General features: G+C 42.5%; 1 protein-coding gene across 7 annotated transcripts in view; it reads left to right on the forward strand.

Annotated features, from left to right (window-relative positions):
- The window catches only part of LOC120807322 (plexin-A1-like), a 181,364-nt gene that overhangs the window by 148,257 nt on the left and 13,089 nt on the right, over positions 1-20,018 (forward strand). For 4 of the 7 annotated variants that reach the window (XM_040159122.1, XM_040159126.1, XM_040159124.1 and 1 more), the window contains exons 14-22: positions 925-1,048; positions 1,182-1,318; positions 4,030-4,197; positions 7,512-7,605; positions 8,724-8,960; positions 10,778-10,921; positions 12,282-12,516; positions 16,102-16,250; positions 19,100-19,356. In XM_040159122.1, coding sequence (XP_040015056.1) covers positions 925-1,048; positions 1,182-1,318; positions 4,030-4,197; positions 7,512-7,605; positions 8,724-8,960; positions 10,778-10,921; positions 12,282-12,516; positions 16,102-16,250; positions 19,100-19,356 — 1,545 coding nt within the window. Of the gene's footprint in view, positions 1-924; positions 1,049-1,181; positions 1,319-4,029; positions 4,198-7,511; positions 7,606-8,723; positions 8,961-10,777; positions 10,922-12,281; positions 12,517-16,101; positions 16,251-19,099; positions 19,357-20,018 lie in introns of those variants that run through there. The other 3 variants (XM_040159125.1, XM_040159127.1, XM_040159128.1) reach the window with 2 other exon arrangements.

The raw sequence follows: 20,018 nt of genomic DNA on the forward strand, positions 1-20,018 counted from the left end.
AGTCTCTTAACTGAGAGCTGTCCAGCATTTTAATCACGGCCCCTGTCATAGTGGGAGACCTGGGAATAAATGAAAGGGAAAATAAAAACAATGGAAACACACAGCAACGGAATGCGAAATTCATTGTCACTGCTGCGCTGCAGTTGCCATGGCCACCTGCAGGGAGGATGGAAGCAGGAGAGTTAATAACTCATCTAAGGGAACGGGGGATGGTGGGCTGAGGAGATGTGTAAGATATGAGCTTGTTCAATTAATCAGCCTCTCTCACTTTAACCCTCTCTCCCTTTCTTTCTCTTCCTTTCTCTACCTCCCTCTTTCCTCTGCACTCTCACCCTTTCTCTCTGTCTCATTAATTTGCTCTGGCTAATTAACAGTCAAGTGTGTCTCCAGTGGGTGAAACATGAAGTAAGTGTGTATGCGCGCGCGTGTGTGTGTATGTGTGTGTGTGTGTGTTCTCCCTGTGGGCTACACCGCCACTCCTCCCCTCACTCAATCATTTCTCCAGTGGATTTTCATTTGGCCAGCCAGCGCCCTGGGCCAAGTGCGAGGCTTATGGTTCTGCAGTACACGCTAATGCAGACACACACAAAAAATTCCTCCCTTTCTTCGTGCTGCAGATTTCTACTAAAAAAGCATTTGGTCTGCTTTTTGTCATTTTTATGAATAAGGCAAAAGAAATACTTTACTCTGAGCTATTGGAATGTTTTTCTGACTTAGAAGAGAAATGTTGAGCCATCATGTTTTCTGTACTGTTTCCCCGTCTTTCCTTTCTTCATTTAGTCCTTGTTTAGCTAACCATCTTTCTTCTGAAAAAATGGTTTCATTCTCAAGCAAAAATTGAAAAGGAAACCTTGAAATTCATGCACTTATTTAGGTAGCAATGATAATCAAATTCATCTCTCCACCTCTGTTTCCCCTTTTCAGGATTGTGTGTCGGCTTAATGATGCAACGGGTTACAGGGTACAGGAGGCTCAAGTGGAGGTGTGTGTGAGGGACTGCATTCACCCTGACTACAAAGCAGTCTCAACCAAAGCCTTCACCTTTGTGGTAAGCGTTGCTAATTCAAGATACGTCTAAGACAAAGCTTAAGGGATGTTTTTAATATGGGATTTGATGTGCATGGTCAAGCCAAAAAGTCATGCTTGACCCACCTGTCTTCTGTCTGTGTGTCGCTCTTTAGTCTCCGTACTTTAACTCTGTCCATCCTTCAACTGGCCCGCTGTCTGGAGGGACGAGGATCACCATTGAAGGCAGTAATCTCAATGCAGGCAGTGCCGTATCTGTGAAGATAGGACTTCACCCCTGCCGCTTCGAAAGGTTAGTGAATCTAAAGTACTCCAAACTTCTATAGTTTGTTTTCATATTTCATATATGACAACACCACTAGTGTTTCAGGTGATATGTAAAATATAATTCACATACATTTTTTCACAACCAGCAGATAAGTCTAAGATCTACGATTATATTTTGATTACTAGGAAGGATTTAATGAAATACTGTACCACCACTTGGTCACAAAAGTCCTGCTCTTTGTAGAGGTATTTATAGAGTCTGATTTTAATAATTATAGTGATTCCTTTTTTAAATCACTTTTTTTCTTGGTCACTGCCTTTGATTTGCCACAGGTCTGAAAAATGCAGCCAGTAAGAGGATAGCCTGCAGTGCTGTAATTCACAGCAATTGTGAGAATGACAGTGTAGCTTTTCTATGGGAAACTGATATCATTGTTCAGTTGTGCTGTGAATGACTTAAGTGCATGGCCCACATTTCATCAGAGATATGACTATAATTTGAAAGGAATGATATGGTGTTGCTGGTAATTGGTAACTTACATTTTGCCTGCTTTGAACTTATGTTTGAAATACTTTTTAGTTTGTAGAATAATCTGCTGCTGTTATCTTCCATTGTCACTCACTCTGCAAGAGATTGTGCCAGGATTTCAAGAAGGGGAGACATAGATCCAATTTGATATGACTAATTCCTCGAGCCAGGAACTCTATTGTTTCTTTGAGTCCCTTCCTGGCGACTGACAGTGAACTGAGCTCTGGACTAAATCCACCCATGTATGGTGTCTGGCAGATGGCAGAGAAAAGAAACCTCACAAGAAAAATTTTTGGTCAAGTGGAACAACCACCTATATACTGAAAGGGATTTCCAGGCAAAAGCTTTCCTAATCAAGGTGACAATTGGAATATAGGACCAGTGTTATAAAACTACTTTTACTTTTACATTTTTCCACTACAGCTGAAGCTTTAGTCCAGAGTTTGTCTTGTTTCTGTTTTTCTTGTTTCTCTTTTATGCTCGTGTTTTTTTATTTATAGTGGTTCCTTCACTCAGGCAACAAGTGACAGGTTAAACTAATGAGCTTGGAACTCTCAAATTCTTTTTATATCATATCAAAAGAAAAGTAAAGGCCAATTTAAAGCTCTGTAGCACATCCTGAGAAAGGTGAGCATAATAGTCTTGGCCTTTCATTCACTGAGCAGCAATAACCTTTATGGCCAAAGTAATGAACTGGTGGAGTCCATCACTTTAATGTGTCTTTGTATTCAGTGGGGCCTTCCACTTTAATCAAAAGCTATATACCCCGAGTCACTCATCCTCTTATCTCCCTCTGCAACCCCTTTTCTTTCCTTCTCTCTGCATTCCCTTTTGGCTTCCTTTTGTGTGGCCACAACATTGTCAAAAATACGTACACGACACCACAGGTGTTCTTGACGGCGACAGTGTTGCGAAAATGGTTTCCATGGAAACGCAGCAATAGTGGAATGTGGCAAACCTGTTTGTGTGTGTGTGTGTGTGTGTGTGTCTGTCTGTACATTGTCCTTCATTTTTTTTGTCTATCTTCATCCCCTCTTCAGTCCCCTCTCAGTCTGAGGACAGTGTTGAAACTGCCTCCTGGGAGAGAGCAGGGATATGTCCAACAAAGATGCCCGTTTTTGCTCAGTCGCCCAGCCCCACCCCACCGCATGCCAGTGGGATAGAGCCTCCAAAATCGGTCTTCACTCTTTCATCTTCTCCACCATCTTCCATCTTTCTGTGGATTTCACTTTCACAGCAGATAACGGGGGAGGATTTGTGTACAGATCAGCTTGCTCTTCTCATGTTCAAAATTTCACACTGCGCCGGCTGCCATCATGCCCACACAACGCACACACACCCATTTACACACAGTTTCAGTACACTGTGGGACGTTAGCAGACGATGAGCGACGCAAAACACATACTTACATAATGTTAATCCTATAACTGCGTACTGTATTTATATGCAAATTCACAGTCCTCTTCACAGTGCAAGCGCACCTGCTCAAAACACTCATTACGCACATACGTAGCTATGCACACACACATACTGTCTCACAGGTAGCCATACCCCCACTACTTTGCCAGCAATGTCTCCTGCTGACAAGGGGGAGGGCACGGTGGAATGAGCCACTGGAGTAGAGCACAAAGTTTCTGGCAGCAGCGCAAAGTTTCCCAGCAGGTCACAGCTGGCTGCCTGTCTGCTAGAGAGGGAGTTACATCACACAGAGACACGACCAGCCTGATCTGCCACTTCAGATCTATCAACCAGAAAAAGAGCAGGAGGGAAAGAGAGACAGACAGAGAGAGAGAGAGAGAGAGAGAATAACAGAGTGTCAGAGAGAGGCAGAGAGAGAGGGCTTTGAAGTATGGTAGTCTGTGATTCAGGCTGATGAAACCACGGCCGGACAGACTGAAAGATGTTGGCCTTGTGGATAGGCGAATATGTCACCATTATGTGTGTGTGCGCCCCTGCTTTTTTGTCGCATCTGATGATAAATAATTTATGAGCTATTTAAGGGATGAAGTATGATTTTTTTTCCTGTGCTCTCACTTCAGTTCTTTTTCTGTGTGTCTATCTCAGAGCATGTCAGAGGGTCACCTCCCAAATACTCAACATCCTTCTCAAGAACTAATAGTATTGGTCCTTGGAGCACCTAGTCCCCTTTAAGAGAGACCTTCATAGAGCTTTCTCTGTAATATCCCCTTCATCTCCTACTCTTCCAGGCGGAGTGGCAATGAGATAGTATGTGTGACCCCGGCAGGACAAGCCCCAGGAACCACCCCAGTCATGGTGGACATTAACTCTGCTGAGCTGAGGAACCCAGATGTCAAGTTCAACTACACAGACGATCCTACCATCCTCAAGATTGAGCCTGACTGGAGTATCGCCAGGTGAGGAGACAATCAGAGAAAGATAAACTTTTTCTATGAATGTGGAGGATTTTCTGTGTCATAAGGAAGACTGAATGATTGATTTATTCCCAACATTGCATACATCATACATGTCAGCCCTAAAAGTGATTGACACAGAATAAAAATTTGAAAACTAGGCAATATTGGGATAAATTGCTGTATTTCTCAAGTTCCGCTGCACCATATACTTTAGCTAACTCCATCTGGCATCATCGCATAAATCAGCATGTCATATGATTATTTCATTACCTACATTTACATCAACATAGGGTTTGATCTAAAATTCTCCTTGATGTACAGCTATAGAACAGATACAAATGCATCAATATATTATTAATCCCTGGTGCTGGTTGTGCCATAAATCAATGCCCTTTTTTTGTTCAAAACTGGAATATGAACTCTATGTAAAAGGTGAAAAATGTATTATTCTGCAGGCATATTCCCTGACTGGGTCTGGAAGAAAAAACTATATGAACATTCCTCTTCATTTTCACACTCGTCTTGCTTTTCAAAGACATATTATTTATTCTGTTTATCTTTATGTTTCAAAAGTAAATCTTTGAGAGCAGGAACCAGCAGTAAAGTAGGCTCCTGAAGCAGTGCACTGCTAGTTGATGAGCTGCAGCCGAGATGTATCTGTAAATATTACTTGACTTATTGAAATGAGACTACATAGCCACAGGAAGATTTCCTGTGCAAACACAAGCTGTGTTGTGGAGGGGAAAAAAAGGAGCTTCCAAATGCTAATGGGCTCACCAACATGACCTAGAAACTTCTTTACTCCACAGCTCAGAAACGAAGCTAGCACATACACACAAACATACACACACACACACACAAACACTGTTGACTGTCTTATTTACTTCAAAAGTATAGTTCTAGGAACTTATCGTACATTATGACGAGAGTTTTTTACTGTATGTTTTTTTTGTTACATTTACTTCAAATCCTCTAAAGCTGGTATTCAGATAATGGACAGATCCCAAAAAATAGCCAGAGATGAAAAAGTAAAGCCCAAACAAAAACTAAATTAATTGTACAAGTTGCATGTCATAGTCAACACTTTGTTGCTCCTGGATTTTCCTTAGCAGAAACACTGTTCTTCCTCAGTTCAACTTTTTCTGTGTTAAGTTGCTTCTAAAGAGTCTACACTTCCTGCAGATATTTCATATTAAAAGCTTATCAGAAAAGAGGGGATTACTGTATACTCTCTGAATCCCTGGTGAATAAAAGTAATATCTTTGTTGATTTGTTATTTTAAAAAAACTCTAACTTGTATACAATATAGCCCAGGTATTTATTTATTATAATCAACTATTAGGACCACTCACATTGGACCAGACACATTGTCTGTTCAGACAGCATAATAATCCACTACTGCATCATAGCAGGGGGTTGAGGTGAAAATGGGAGCCACATTTAAAACTCTGCAGGGAGACAAAAGTCTCTCATCATGTGAAAGAGGTGTGAGTGGATAAGAAGTCTCATTTGGAATGGGATGAAGGAATTGTTGGGGGTAGGCAAGGGGAACGAGAATGAAAGTGTTGGCTCCAGCCTTGGGGCGAAATAACCCCGGCACTCGGCTTGTGTTGGGTGTTGCACACAGCACTCCCAGAGGAGGGGGTGCATGGTTCTCCAGGCCAATCATGCTTTTATTTACCAAGCTATTTTGTCGCTGCGTCCCCTTTGGTGACCCTGTTGACGGGGCTATTTCAAATGGCACAGAGCCCCCCTTGTCCAAAACACAAATTTGACATGACTGAGACTTGTTCTCCTCTGTTCAGGAGAAAGTTCTCGGGCTAACAACACAGATACACGGCACTACAGAGATTGTGTGACTCGTGTCTTGTATAGCACAGTGTATACACTATATCATATAGTGTGCTCTGTATTTGTGGAAAAGATTATAATTGTTTTACAGAACAACACTTGTAGAGTGCCAAATATCGACACAAAGCAGATTTTTACAGATTTTGAGCTGCTACGTGTTAACAGTTACCTTAAATTGACTGACAGCTTAGTTTTCAAACCACACTCTTCGTGAATTTAAAATCTGTTGGCCTCTTTTAAGCCTCTCAAAAGCCATGACCATTGCTCCCTGCTTGTCTCTACTCTCACCTTAAGTTCTCAGACTGGCCTCACCTTACTGGCTTCATTTGGCCTCAGCAAAACACAGCCATCTTTCAACATGTGGATGTTGTGTCTTGTCTGGCCTCTCTGCATGTATATTTACATTTCAGGATGATCTAATTCCAACATGGAATGGATGTTATGTCTAGTTGGGTAGATCTTAAGTACTCAACTACTACTACTCACAGAAAAACACCAGAGCCACTGAAATGGTTGATATCCTTGTAGAAGAACTTTCTTTCAAGGCTTTACAACACTTGAACAATAATACAGAATATGCAATTTTTTTGGTGTGTCATTGCTTGTATGAACACAACAATACACCAGCCAGTGTATCATCTGTATAATATGTTTTTTTTTGTTCATTGTTGCCAGTGGTGACTCACACTTGCACTGGGCTTCAAGCCTCGCCTTTCCCCTCTCCAGTTTTTAGGCTGTATGCTAACTTATTTAGCTGCTGTCAGAACACCTCACGTCAGATAAAGTTCACCCTCTCAGGCCAGCAGAAGCTGTCGAGAAGGCGGTGCGGGGGAATAGGACGCTCACCCATATTACCCATGTCTCTGCTGGTCAGCGTCACATAGACCTGAATAGGTCACAGGTGTAAAGGTTACAGAACATGTCAGATCACTGACAGCGTTGCAGTTGCCGTGTGTATCTCATGCTGAAAAATACCACAGTGCAACATTAATAAACTGAAAATATCTCCCCATGGCTTTCGAGAGGTGGCAAGGAGCGCCCAAAAGCTTTAGCTCTCAGGAGTATTGCTACCATATTCACTTATTCTTCCCTCCAGCCTCCATATCGGTTTAAACAAGCTTTTAACATTCATGCAAGGGCTTTAGCGTTACTATCATTACCTTAAAATGGGCTTCCATGAATAAGCAGGCAAAGGCTACAGCAGGAGCGAGTATTAATGGTAAATCGCCAACTGGAGGGCCCTCTTGGCTCCCACAGAGAACAGATTTATTAACATTTATTTCTACTGATAGGTCTGCTGAATAGTGTATGCCCTTGGATCCTGCAAGAAAAAGTACAGCAGGAGAGACAGGAATATGTGACGCACAAGTCTACATAGAAATGTTTTTATTTTCCTAGTACAATTGTATAATTGTGTTTGTCGTGATTTTCTCAATGATATGTTGCATTACCTCTTTTTCTAGTGGCGGAACCATGTTGACAATTACTGGGACCAATCTGGCGACCATCAAGGAGCCTAAAATGAGAGCCAAGTATGGATCTGCCAAGTCAGAAAATGTAAGAGGTTGGATCCAGACATCCGCACACAGTTTTTATTGACAAAACAAGAAAAGCAGTGACTTGACTTGGTGAATGAGACGGAGGGAGAGCGATACAGACACATAGGGGTCTTTCTCTCCCTCCCTCTCTCACCGTCTCTCTATTGTCTCTCCACCTTTGTGGAAAAACTGATTTTGAGGCGATACACACACTCCTGGGACACAGACACAGACGCACACACCTGACCCATTGGTCAACCAGCCAAGGGCCCATTTTCTGTTTGTTTTTGATGTTGAATTTCCTTTTAGCAGTTTAACCTTTGAAATGGCAACCAGCAATAAAGTGGCTCTAGCAAATCCCCCCTCTCTTCACCTAGCACCACAGGGCTTAGCTAACCTTTATCCCACTCCCGCTCTTAGCTGAAAGTAAAAATATCCCTTCTTTTTACTTTGTCCCCCTCGCGGCAGTCAGTTTTATTTTTGCTTGGTTAATGTTTCTGTTGACCTATAAACATAGTTTTGTTCTGTGTCTTTGTGATTTTATTCACCCTTTGTATGTGAGCGTGTTAGCAGGTGACAAATATAATAGAACATAATATAAGGCCATAACATGCTGTGGAACTATGCAAAGGTCTCTTTAGCCATGCTGCGTTATCGTTAATAGCTACTGGCTGACCTCTCCTGCTTCTCTGTGTGCCATTAGTGTGTAATTTGTTCTTCGGTGACTGATTTAAGTGTCGAACCCCACAGGGGATTTCCGGATGATATCAACACTGATTACAACACTGATGTTATGAAGCCAGGCTCTTCCTCATTTCATTACGGAGACCTTTATAATCTCTCACATCGCATGACCTGGTTTCAGTCACTGTATATGTTGCTTATTATGTATTAGTTAACATGGTCTTTTATGTAAGAATTTTAAAATGCACCATTTTTAAAATTTATTGCCAGCATTGCAAACTGTGGAAACAAGGTAGAAAGGTTGTTAGATGGGAAATTAAATGACCTCGTGAAACTTAATGTAATTGTTTATCATATTTTATCTCTTTTTCTCTTTCCATCCTCCCTTTATCCTCTTCCTCCCTTTCTTCTTAAATTCCCCCGCACGCTTCCTCTCGCTATCTCCCTCTGTAGAACTGTACGGTTGTGAACAACACCGTGATGGTGTGTCTGGCGCCCTCTGTGGCTGGGTCTGACAAAGGCTTCTCAGAGGCTGGCAGCAGTCCTGATGAGATCGGCTTTGTCATGGATGACGTGCGCTCTGTAATGGTGGTAAACGAGACTTTCAGCTACCACCCGGACCCTGTGTTCGAACCTCTGAGCCCCACAGGCATGCTGGAGCTGAAGCCTAGCTCACCGCTCATACTCAAGGTGAGTTGCCTTGTGCTCTTAGCATTGATCTGTTTGTGCCTTGTCTCTACCTGGGTTTGCTTTACATCCATCACATTCTTTCTCTTTTTATTTTTCTCTTGACTTTGCTTTACTTTTTTTTTTTGTTTTTTTTGTTTACTGTTTTCCCTTCTCATGTCTACTCTGAGCTTCTCTGCCTTAATCCTCTCTTTGTCTTTCCTGTCATGTGAATGATGTCAGGAAGGACTTCGCCATTGCTTTGCATCAAAACTTTTTATAGAAGGTTACTCTGTAAAAGTGTGGATGATTTGTCTTAAAACACTACAGTACTCCAGGACAAAGAAAGGTTAGGAGAGTGTAAGCACTTATTTGGCTCACTAGAAGAGCAATATTAGCAGGTAGCAGCATGATGGTAATGTTAGGTATTGTCAATAATGTTAAAAAATCAATACCACAAATAGCTATTTTAGAATATGCTGCAGTGACCTCAGCATCCGACACAACTGATAAGACGCTGACAGGCATTTAAAATGAGTAGCTCCGACCATTCCTGTATAGACACTTTCCTCCCTCCTTCCTCTCACTTTAAGAGTGTTTCTTTTAACACAGCTTTCTTTCAGATGTGCCTCAACCTTGAAAGATATTATTTCTCCACTTGCTGTCTCCAATGGGGTTTGGAGACCTTTAAGGAAAAAAAAGTTGCTTCTACAGCGCCCCTTTTAAAATCAGGTGCAAAGGAAAGTAATGTTTATAAAGTGGGCATTGCTCAGATTTCTATCAGATAACTTCTGAAGAGAGACTTCATAGCCATTTTTACTCTTAAGCTATAGAAGTAGTATGCATTTGAATCCCAAGTGCATTTGCTCCACCCACACATGCTGTCTTTTGTCTTTTTCACCTTTCCCCTCGAACTTCAGAGTCTATCGTTTCGAGAGGGAAAATCATCATGCAATTTCATGGAAAACTAAAGCCTTTTTTCTCTTGACCAATCAGGGTGGTGTTTTGGAAATGACCAATCATGTCTCTCTCCCCTGTAACTTTAAATATAATCCTATAATGAAAAGCTCTGATTTCCGCACCATGCTCCGGGTAAAGAATTGCAGAAATAAGCAGCTCAGAAATGGCATCGTATTGAATAATTGCAGAGAAATTAGACGTTGATCGAGATTTTCTGGCAATTAATTCCTCCCACTCTCCGAAGTGTAAAGAGTTAGGATGAGGAGGGGTAGTTAGAAGTAGCAGAGTAGATGTGTGGTGGTGGGGGGGGGTCTGCAGAATTTATTTACTCTACTTCTCAACATCCTCATGCAAGCAACACATTTTTTTAGCCCTCTTGGCTAAGTCTGTATCTGCAATGACATAGACTTTATAATTAGTAGAATGAAAACAGCATTCTCATATTTTGGTGCCCAGTCATTTAGTTCTGTGCAGTGTTTCCTTCACTGGACTGGAATTTCTACACTAGGACATCTCTAGTATTATTCCAAGTTTTTCTTTATTAAAATCATAATCCATATTTTTGTTTTTAACTCATGGTTTGGCCAGTTACTATGAGAGGTTTTATCTGGCAGCACCAAGAAGAAGCATTGTTGCTATGGTTACCTGCAGGTTAAAGTACCTTGCACAGTGATTTAGAGCCGTGGCTGAACTGTTGACAGACACCTGCCAGCCAATCCGGCTGAAGAACAAGTTTTCTTTTCTCTCAACAGCCTAAATCACAGTTAGAATTAATCCTTTTGCATTTATACGGTACACTGTGATTATTATTCTATTTATGTAGACCACCTTAGACTTGGACCTTCTGTAAGTAACCGAAACATGTGCGTGTCTGTTTCCAGGGCCGAAACCTAATTCCTGCAGCCCCAGGAAACGCTAAGCTGAACTACACGGTGCTGATTGGGGAGACACCCTGCATTCTCACCCTGTCTGAGAGCCAGCTGCTGTGTGAATGGCCTAACCTAACCGGAGAACACAAAGTCACCGTAAGTAAAACTTTAATACTTTTGTACAGGACTGTTAACTGAATGTTTTCCCATTGTGTGATTTTGTATATCTTCCGTATATAAACCTAATTTGTCACACACTGAGCAGACACACACTGTGACATCCAGGGTTAGCTCTTTGGATACAGCCATACAAAACTTTTAAAAAAATGAGCTTCATCCTTCTCTAGGTTACATTTTTATTGTAAGCACCAGTTATTTCATCATCCCTCTTGATTTTTTTCCTTGCCACCTCTGGAGCATCTGGTTTTCATATTTCTTTCAGCCCCTCAGTCTGTGTTCTTCTGTAGCTCCTGTTCTTTCTGCTGTTTCTGCTCTGCTATTCATCCCTCTTTATGTCAGTCCACTTCCTGCCTTTTCATTCTTTCATCTCATTCTTTCCTTCCCATCCATCAGATCTAAATCTCTTCAATTACTCTAGATTTCTTTTCCCCCATTCATATAGCTGCACACACACAAATACACACAAATCCCATCTCTTATACCGCTGGCGGTGTTTGCGAATGTATTTATGTCTTAGAGGCTTTTGATTGGTCTCGTTTGGCTGCCATCCTCCTTTGAATTTGAACAGTATTGATATTCAATAGAGACCAAAAAAATGGCTAGTGGGTGTGAGAGGTCTGTGTCTATTTTTACCCTCCTCCATTTAGTATTTCATACACATATGCCAATTGAACATGGAATAAGAGGAAAAAGAGAAGAAGGTGGCGAGGGGAGATATCTTTTTTTTTAAATTCACGTTCTGCAACGCAGAACTGTTTTGATATGAAATGGTTAAAAGTCGTATGTGATGTATGTGTCTGTGATAGGGACTGTGTAAACTTGTATGTGTTCTGCTGGTTCCAAAGACGGCCCTTGGGCTCAGATGTTGCCTCCACTAACCCAGATATAAACAGTTTTGGGGAGTTTTGACCTGCACTTGACCTGACTCTGCACAGCTCAGTTTGCCAGTATAAATCCAACGTGGGGTTTAGCATTCACATCTTGCATGATTTTTTTTCATTAATGTATTGGATTTATAGCGTGTAGGCCGAAAAATGTGTAATCATGTGGAACCGTACAGTAGCCCTTGTAAATATAGATTTAAAAATGCCAAAACAATGTTTCTGTACAGTCTCTGCGTGATTGTCACACACTGTAAGCTATAATGTTGGTAGCAGTGGCTAATTTAGTTTCTACTTGATGTAAATGAAAGTGCTTTACAGCTTTGACTTGGAACCCTGTCAAATATTGCTGCAAACAAGCCCATAAATTATTTTCTTCTGTGTATGTGTGTCGTTTGTCTCCCCCACCTGCTCAACAAACAAGAGTAACTGTTCCATTTATGTCTTATTACTAGGTGCGTGTTGGAGGCTTTGAATATTCACCAGGGACCTTGCAGATCTACTCAGACAGCCTGCTCACCCTGCCTGCCATCATCGGTATCGGAGGAGGTGGTGGCCTGCTCCTGCTGGTTATAATTGTGGTGCTGATTGCTTATAAGAGGAAGTCACGGGATGCCGACCGCACCCTCAAGCGTCTTCAACTGCAGATGGACAACCTGGAGTCCAGGGTGGCTCTTGAGTGCAAAGAAGGTGAGTTTGAACAAAATCTGAGCACAAGAGGCGGTGTGACACTTGCCGCTCGACCCTCAAAAGTTACTTATGTAATGCTGGTATTCTCCTAGTTGCTTTTCATACTCATACTAACTAAAGTATACTAACATAATAACTTTCACCCTAAATAACGTGCTATCTATTTCGCTCTCTGCTTTCTTTCTCACTGTCTATTTCTCCCTCCCTCTTGCTGCCACCTGTCCCCCTAGGTGGCAGCAGTGTGCGTGCGTGTGTGTGTGTGTGTGTGTGTGTGTGTGTGTGTGTGTGTGTGTGTGTGTGTGTGTGTGCGTGACAGAGAGAGAGGGAGAGAGAAAAAGAGTATGCATGTCTGCGTGGGTGTTGGTGGGTTTCCAGAGGAGTACTTTGATGTGAGCCAGCCACCAGATGTTGGCTCTCCATCCCACAAGAGAGCCGCATGGCTGGCCTCACTACCATCCACACTGAAAGATGGAGGTTAGATAGATAAAGGACTGGTGGGACAGAGGTGGGAAAGTCAGGGATAGTAAGGAAGGAGGGGTTTGGCAACAACTTAAGCAGGGGGAGAGATAGAGAGAGACATACACATCAGTATATTAGCATATATTCATTTGACAGGAGACAGCATGGATCCAGTGAGGGCCTAGTGATGCTGTTACTGGTTTGTCTGGCAAGAGAGAGAAGCTGATGTGGAGAAAGAGAAGGAGAATACTGATAACCATTATCATCAGAGTACACTTGTATGAGAGATCACTTCACTTGTTGCACTGTTTTAGTGAACCTCAAATATAACAATACCATCAATTTACTTTAGTTACTAGTAGAGACATTATAAGGTGGTCTGCAGGTTTGTTGTGCGCATTCAGAGCTTTGTAGGCATGATCAAAAATGGCAACATCATATTCCTCCATAGCTTTTTAGCTATCTAGCTACATTCGTGAGAAATAGAGGCAAAAAAAGGCTACAAAAATGGCAACAAGTGTGCATGAGATTGACACAGATGTACAGGTTTTAAATCAACTTACTAAAATAACTCCTCTTAAACTCTAAAATTTCTGAAGTTAAAGGGGAACTCCACAGATTTTACACATCAAAATCATTTACGGGTATTTATACAACTGTAAAAACAGTTGTATAAAGCCTTTTTTTTTTTTTTGTAATTGTCTCAAGTGATGTCACTTGAGTCAGCAGTGGTTGGGTCTGAAGACTACAAGTTTGAAAATGAATGCACTTCACGCCACACTCCCTGACACTCAACTCTTCATGTCCTTCTCTTTTGCAACTACCTGTAATCAGATGCGCACACACACACACACACACACACACACACACACACACACACAGGTCCAACAATGATTGGCTGGGTTGTGTGGCAGTGAGTCCAGGTGCCCTGACCCTGTCTGTCCTCCGCTGTCACCACTGTCTGGAAGACATCAAGAGGATGGATGGAAGGAAGGGGACGGAGCGAAGGAGATAAATAAGCCGGACAACTTGTGAGATGGGGAGTAGAAGAAGAGATGGATAGGAAGATTATGAGAGAGGACAAATAACAAGAGAAGGATAGAGACGGAGAGAAGAAGTTGGATTTGAAGATAGTGGGGGATAAAGAGAGGAAGGTAATTGTAGATAAATACTTGGTTGCAGAAAGGGATGGGGACAAATAAGGAGACAACATAGAGTGAAAAGAGAGGAGGTGATTAGATTATATGGGAGAGAGACAAGAAGATAAATAAGTGATGGATAGTAGGAAGGCAGAATAAGCCACCCTTTTTTCAGGGAAGTCCAGGCCGAGAGGCAAATAGAACTTTTGCAAACAAGCAAAAATATTGACTTTAAAAATAGATGGTTAAAAAGAAATTGAGTGAAAGGATGGAGAGAGGTAGAGAAAAAAAAGATCGATTAGAGATAGAGAGAATGATGGAGGGCATAAGGGAGCCAACAAGAGAAAAAAAAAACAGAAAGATGGAGGGATGTAGCAGAGGACAGGCAACCATAGGGGAGAGAGAGGTGACCTCTAAGATGTCACTTTGAAGGGAGGAGAGAGGGAGAAAAAGAGAGATAGGAAGAGAGGGATAGGGTGACACAAGCCATCTGTTAGTCTGGGCTTTAGTTCGTTATTTGTTTTGGTTGTGTATCCATGTGTTGGTGTATTTTGGATGCTATAGGGTACAGACACAACTTCAAGCTAATGGAACCATATAGTTGTATATGTTCTTCTTAAGGGCGTTTTATATCTATAAAATGGAATCGAGGCAGTTCACCAAAAGCACTAGCTATATGCACTATTGTATAGGACATGAGTGGGAGAATGGCTATGATCCCATTTGTTCCCTCTAGTTGTGACTTGTGAAGCTGGTGGAATATACAGAATGGGGTCAGAACACACGGAATGGAAAATGTGTAAAAACATTGACACATACGCTCACATAAATCATCTGGGCACTAGGTTATGTGTTCAGCTGAGGGGCAAGACAGGAAAAGTGTGTGTGTGTGTGTGTGTGTGTGTGTGTGTGTGTGTGTGTGTGTGTGTGGATGGGTGTGTGTGTGTGTGGATGGGTGTGTGTGTGTGTGTGTGTGTGTGTGGATGGGTGTGTGTGTGTGTGTGTGTGTGTGTGTGTGTGTGTGTGTGTGTGTGTGTGTGGCTGCAGGAGTACAAGCATGTGAGGTGGCAGCATGTAATGTGTGTGTACTCACAGGCTCATATTCCTGTGTGCAGTTTCATCCTGAGCTCCCCTCCAGCCACTGAGCACCAGAACACTTTCCTCTCCGTCCTCCCTCTCCTTCTTCTTCCCTCCATCTTTCTCTCCACTCTCAGCACAGAGCGATCACATAATGCTCCTTTTCACAGCTACTCCTCCACACGCCTCCGTCTTTTCCTCAGTTTCACCTATATTGCCTTTTTCCTCTCTAAACGATGCTGTTTGCGGAAATCAGGTTGACAGAGGCATGCATAGTCAAAATAAAGATGAAGACTGGCTCTATAGTTGCAGGTGTTTTCGCTTGGATGATTCTGCACTGTGACCATAGCTTTTCCCTTCCTTTCTTTTGTGTTCCTTTCAGTCGTCATTGTGAAACACTTCCCCATTTTTCGGGGAGAAAGAATAGTAATCATTGCTTGAGAACGCACCTTCAAAATTGGAGCTTTTAAGCTGGTAATGACCACCTTTAAAGTAACAATTCCCAACTTTTATACCTAAATAAATGCTTCTTTGCTACTCATTTTTGCCACTTGATTACATACAATAGTGTTTCATCCTACATTCCTTTTTAAAATACCAGTCATGAGGTGCTGCAGATGAAGGGATGCATTTTAAATAGAAAAAGATAAAGGAAATACAGGCTTTAGTCATTAAATGTCTTTAAATGAGTGCTTTGTGTTGGGCCAGAGCTGACAGAATACTAAACGCCAAACGGAAGACTGATCATTGCCAAAGGTGTCACCAAAATCAAGAAAGCACTCTTGAAGATTATAACGTAAAAAACAATACAATTTCCATTCCTTTGTAATTAAAGTCTGTGTTTTTTATAATATATATATGTCATATGAAACTTATGACATTCACATCTCCTTGTCCTTTTTTTGTGCAGCCTTTGCAGAACTGCAGACGGACATCCATGAACTCACCCAGGAGCTGGATGGGGCAGGAATCCCTTTTCTGGACTACCGCACCTATGCCATGAGGGTCCTCTTTCCTGGGATTGAGGACCATCCTGTGCTCAAGGAGATGGAGGTACGGGTCAGTAGAGAGCGCACCGCACACATGAACACACAAACACAAAAACACTCTGGATGAATGAAAGTCATTCTGTGTGTGTGTGTGTGTGTGTGTGTGTGTGTGCGTGCGCGCGTGCGTGTGTTTGCTTTGCGTGTGGGTGTTTTTAGATGTGTAATTAGAAACAGTCTGTCTTGAAGAGGAGATTTTAAGCAAGGACTTTGATGAATAATGGGAAGGAAAAATGAACCGAATTCATCATCTGTCAGCATTTTGAGTGCGATTACAAGGAAAGGTTTTTGTTCGAGTTTAGAAAGTTGGGGGAGAACAGTGTGCATGGAAGAAATTTTAACACAACTTCTTTTAGAGGACGGAAGACTCTATGAAACGTCTCTTACATAAAATTATTTTACACAAATCAGAAGTTTTACAGACTCGGCTGACGTACGACAAAGCAGAAGAGAATTCAAGTACTAGTAAGAAAACATAACTTGAAATTTTTTTCTGGGCAAGCTCCAGTTTCATGTAATACAGTGAAGGGACGGTTCTCTTTTGGGAAGTGAGCAATAGCTGAGCTCCACAAAGACGAAGGTGTAAGTGAGCCTGTCTAAGTCTCCTGAAAAAGTAATGTTCACGCGTTCAATAAAACACTCTCCCCTCCGCTGCTGTTCGCTCCTAAAGAGGGAACACTCTCTCAACAGGCTGTGTTGACACTGTAACGCAGCATGTGCACATACTTCCATCATCTCTCCAAATACATTAAACTCTCACACATACATTACATTGAAATGCACACTTGAGCTCCGTTGACATGCATGTAAGGTGGCAGCTGAAGGGACAGGGCTTTGAGACATGCAGTATCGTGCTATCAACTGTATTCCAAAGGGATAGTGTAGCGCAACATTGGATTTTCATTTGTATGACCCAGGCAATCACAGGCCACAGTAGTACGCTAGAAGGCAGATCAATTTCTTATTACAGCATGAAGCTCACATTCTCACTTCAAACCTCTGTTCCTCTCCCTCAGAGGGGGAGGCCTGCTCGTTGCTTTGAGAGAGGAAAAGAATCAGTTGAAAGGAGGGGCACTGAGAGATGGACAGAGGTAAAGAGAGAGAGAGACAGTGAACTGGAAAAATGAGAGAGGATTGGGACCATAATAAGAAGAGAGGCAAGAGTACAAACCTTGAAGGCCTAGTTTTATGGACGTATATGGAAGCTGGAGTGGAATCTACATGATCTTCCCTGTGTGTGGATAAATACAGACAGGTGACAAATTGAATGAAAAGCCAACATAAAGTGGCTTATTAAGGTGTTGGCCCACCTTGTGCGCCTTGGCATTAATTCTCCGGTTCTCTGGATCTCTACTGGAGGGATAGACACGATACTTCCAAAAGATATTCCCTCTTTTGGTGTTTTGATGACGGTGGTGGAGACTGCTGTCTGACACATCAGCCCAAAATCAACCTGGTTGAGACCTGGGAATTTGCAAAAGCCATAGCGTATGAGTCACATCATTTTCATACTCATCAAACCATTTAGTGACCCCTCGTGCCCTATAGATGGGAGCATTGTCTTCCTGGAAGAGATCACTCCTATCAGGATAGAAATGTTTCCTCACAGGATAAAGGTGATCACTCAGAACAACTTTGTATTGATTTGCAGTGACCTTTCTCTCTAAGGGGACAAGTGGACCCAAGCCATGCCAGCAAAATGCCCCCAAAGCATAACAGAGCCACCGGATCCCCTCAGTGTTGGGGTCAAGCAGTCAGACCTGTACAGTTCTCTTGGTGTACGCCACCTGTGCACTCGCCCACTTGTCAAGAAAATGGTGAAGGAGACTCATCTGACCATATCACTTATTTCCACATCTCTGTAGACCAGTGCCTATGGTTATTTTACCACTTAACTCTCAAATATGTATTCATCTTTGTAATGAGGGGTTTATGCACTGCAACCCTACCATAATATCCCTCTCTGTGTCAGCAAGACACAGTCTGATCCCGACTTGCGTTGACATTCTCAGTCACCTGAGGAAGAGTTGCTCTTCTGTTTTTCCTTCCATATCACACCAATGCACCAGCATCAGGGTCATCAAATGTGTCCTGTCGACCACAATTTCTGACCCTGTTTATTGATGTCTTTCCCATAGATCTAAATGCAGATGTCACTTTAGTCACTGTTCCTATTGAAACACAGGCCAGCTGAGCAGTCTTTGTGCCTGAAGCTCCTCCATCCGTGCCCCAACAATGAACCCTCTTTCAAAGTCACTTAGATCTTTCCCTCTTGCCATCTTGATACAAAATCAGAATCAACTGGGCCTACACAGCATTTTTATACATGCCAAAGAGCATGATTGGATGTCACCTGCCTAATTGTACCATGCAGTGCACCTGTGTGGAAGCATCTGCATTTGTTAATTTCACAACTAATTTATTCAGGCTTTCCCTTTAAGTTGTCACCTGTCTGTATATTTGTGCATGTGAATATGTGGCTCTTTTCCCAATGTATTGTTCATCTGAAATTCTTCCTTCTCACACATACTCATTAATCCATTTCTCAACTATGACTCAACTATGACTCACAACCAATTCTTTTCTCCACATCCTCCTCTTCCTCCTGCTCTCAACCTCTTCATCTGGCTCTACCTCACTCGTTTTGGTGTATACCTACTTCCGATTTTCTGCCTCTTTCCCTTTTATTTTTTTACCCAATTTCCTGCTTCCTTTACACTACCTTCATCCCCTTGCTCCATCCATGCCTCACTTTCATTTTCTCTTCCCTATGTCCTACAAATGACTACCTTTCCATTATCCAACCCTCTCTTCCTCTTCTCACAATCCTTCCCATCAACACCTCCCTCCCCTCTCCTCCAGGTCCCTGCTAACGTGGAGAAGGCCCTGACGTTGTTCGGCCAGCTGCTGACCAAAAAGCACTTCCTGCTAACCTTCATTCGCACCCTAGAGGCACAGCGGTCCTTTTCCATGCGAGACCGAGGCAATGTGGCCTCCCTCATCATGACAGCGCTGCAGGGAGAGATGGAGTACGCCACGGGTGTCCTCAAACAGCTCCTGTCTGACCTCATCGACAAAAACCTTGAGAGCAAGAACCACCCCAAGCTCTTACTCAGGAGGTACAAAAAGAAGGAGGGAGAGGAGTTTAAACTGGCTCAGACTCTGCACAAAAACATGTCACAGATAGGCACAAATAGTTCCCCCACTGGGGGTTCAAGTTTGAGGTTATGTCCCTTTGTGTGTGCATGTGTGTTCAGGCCTGTGTTTTGCATACTCCTGACTGGGTTAGGATGTCGTTGACAAAAGACACCCCACTGACAGTGGGCAACTTGACCATTTAGCCTTCAAAAAAAACAGAACCAAAAACTTTTGTTACTTGTCATTGTTCCCCAGTTTCCTTGCCCTCCTGTTGTCATGGCAGTGGTAAAGCACATGCAAAACCAAGCAAACAGTAATACTAATTATGTTGCTGAATTAGGAAGAGAACAGGAAATGATAGAAAACAGAAGATGATGGTCTGTGAGAATGTCAAACAATTCGTTTTTTCACCTGACAACTGAAGGCAGGTAACAGTGATTGTAGCTTTTAGAGGCGCATGTGTGTGACCTCGTCTCTATCTCTCAACTCTGTCCCTGTCAAAGAGGATTACACCCCCGAGCACACACACACACTCCCAGTGGAACCACAGTCAGGCAGACCTCTCTCTCCTCACACACACAGTGAGAAAGGTAAGGGGGGGCAAGGGATGTAAAGGGAGAGAAGAGAAGGATTTACAAGGGAG

This window comes from Xiphias gladius, chromosome 21 (genome assembly GCF_016859285.1).
Source record: "Xiphias gladius isolate SHS-SW01 ecotype Sanya breed wild chromosome 21, ASM1685928v1, whole genome shotgun sequence".
Taxonomy (NCBI): domain Eukaryota; kingdom Metazoa; phylum Chordata; class Actinopteri; order Istiophoriformes; family Xiphiidae; genus Xiphias; species Xiphias gladius.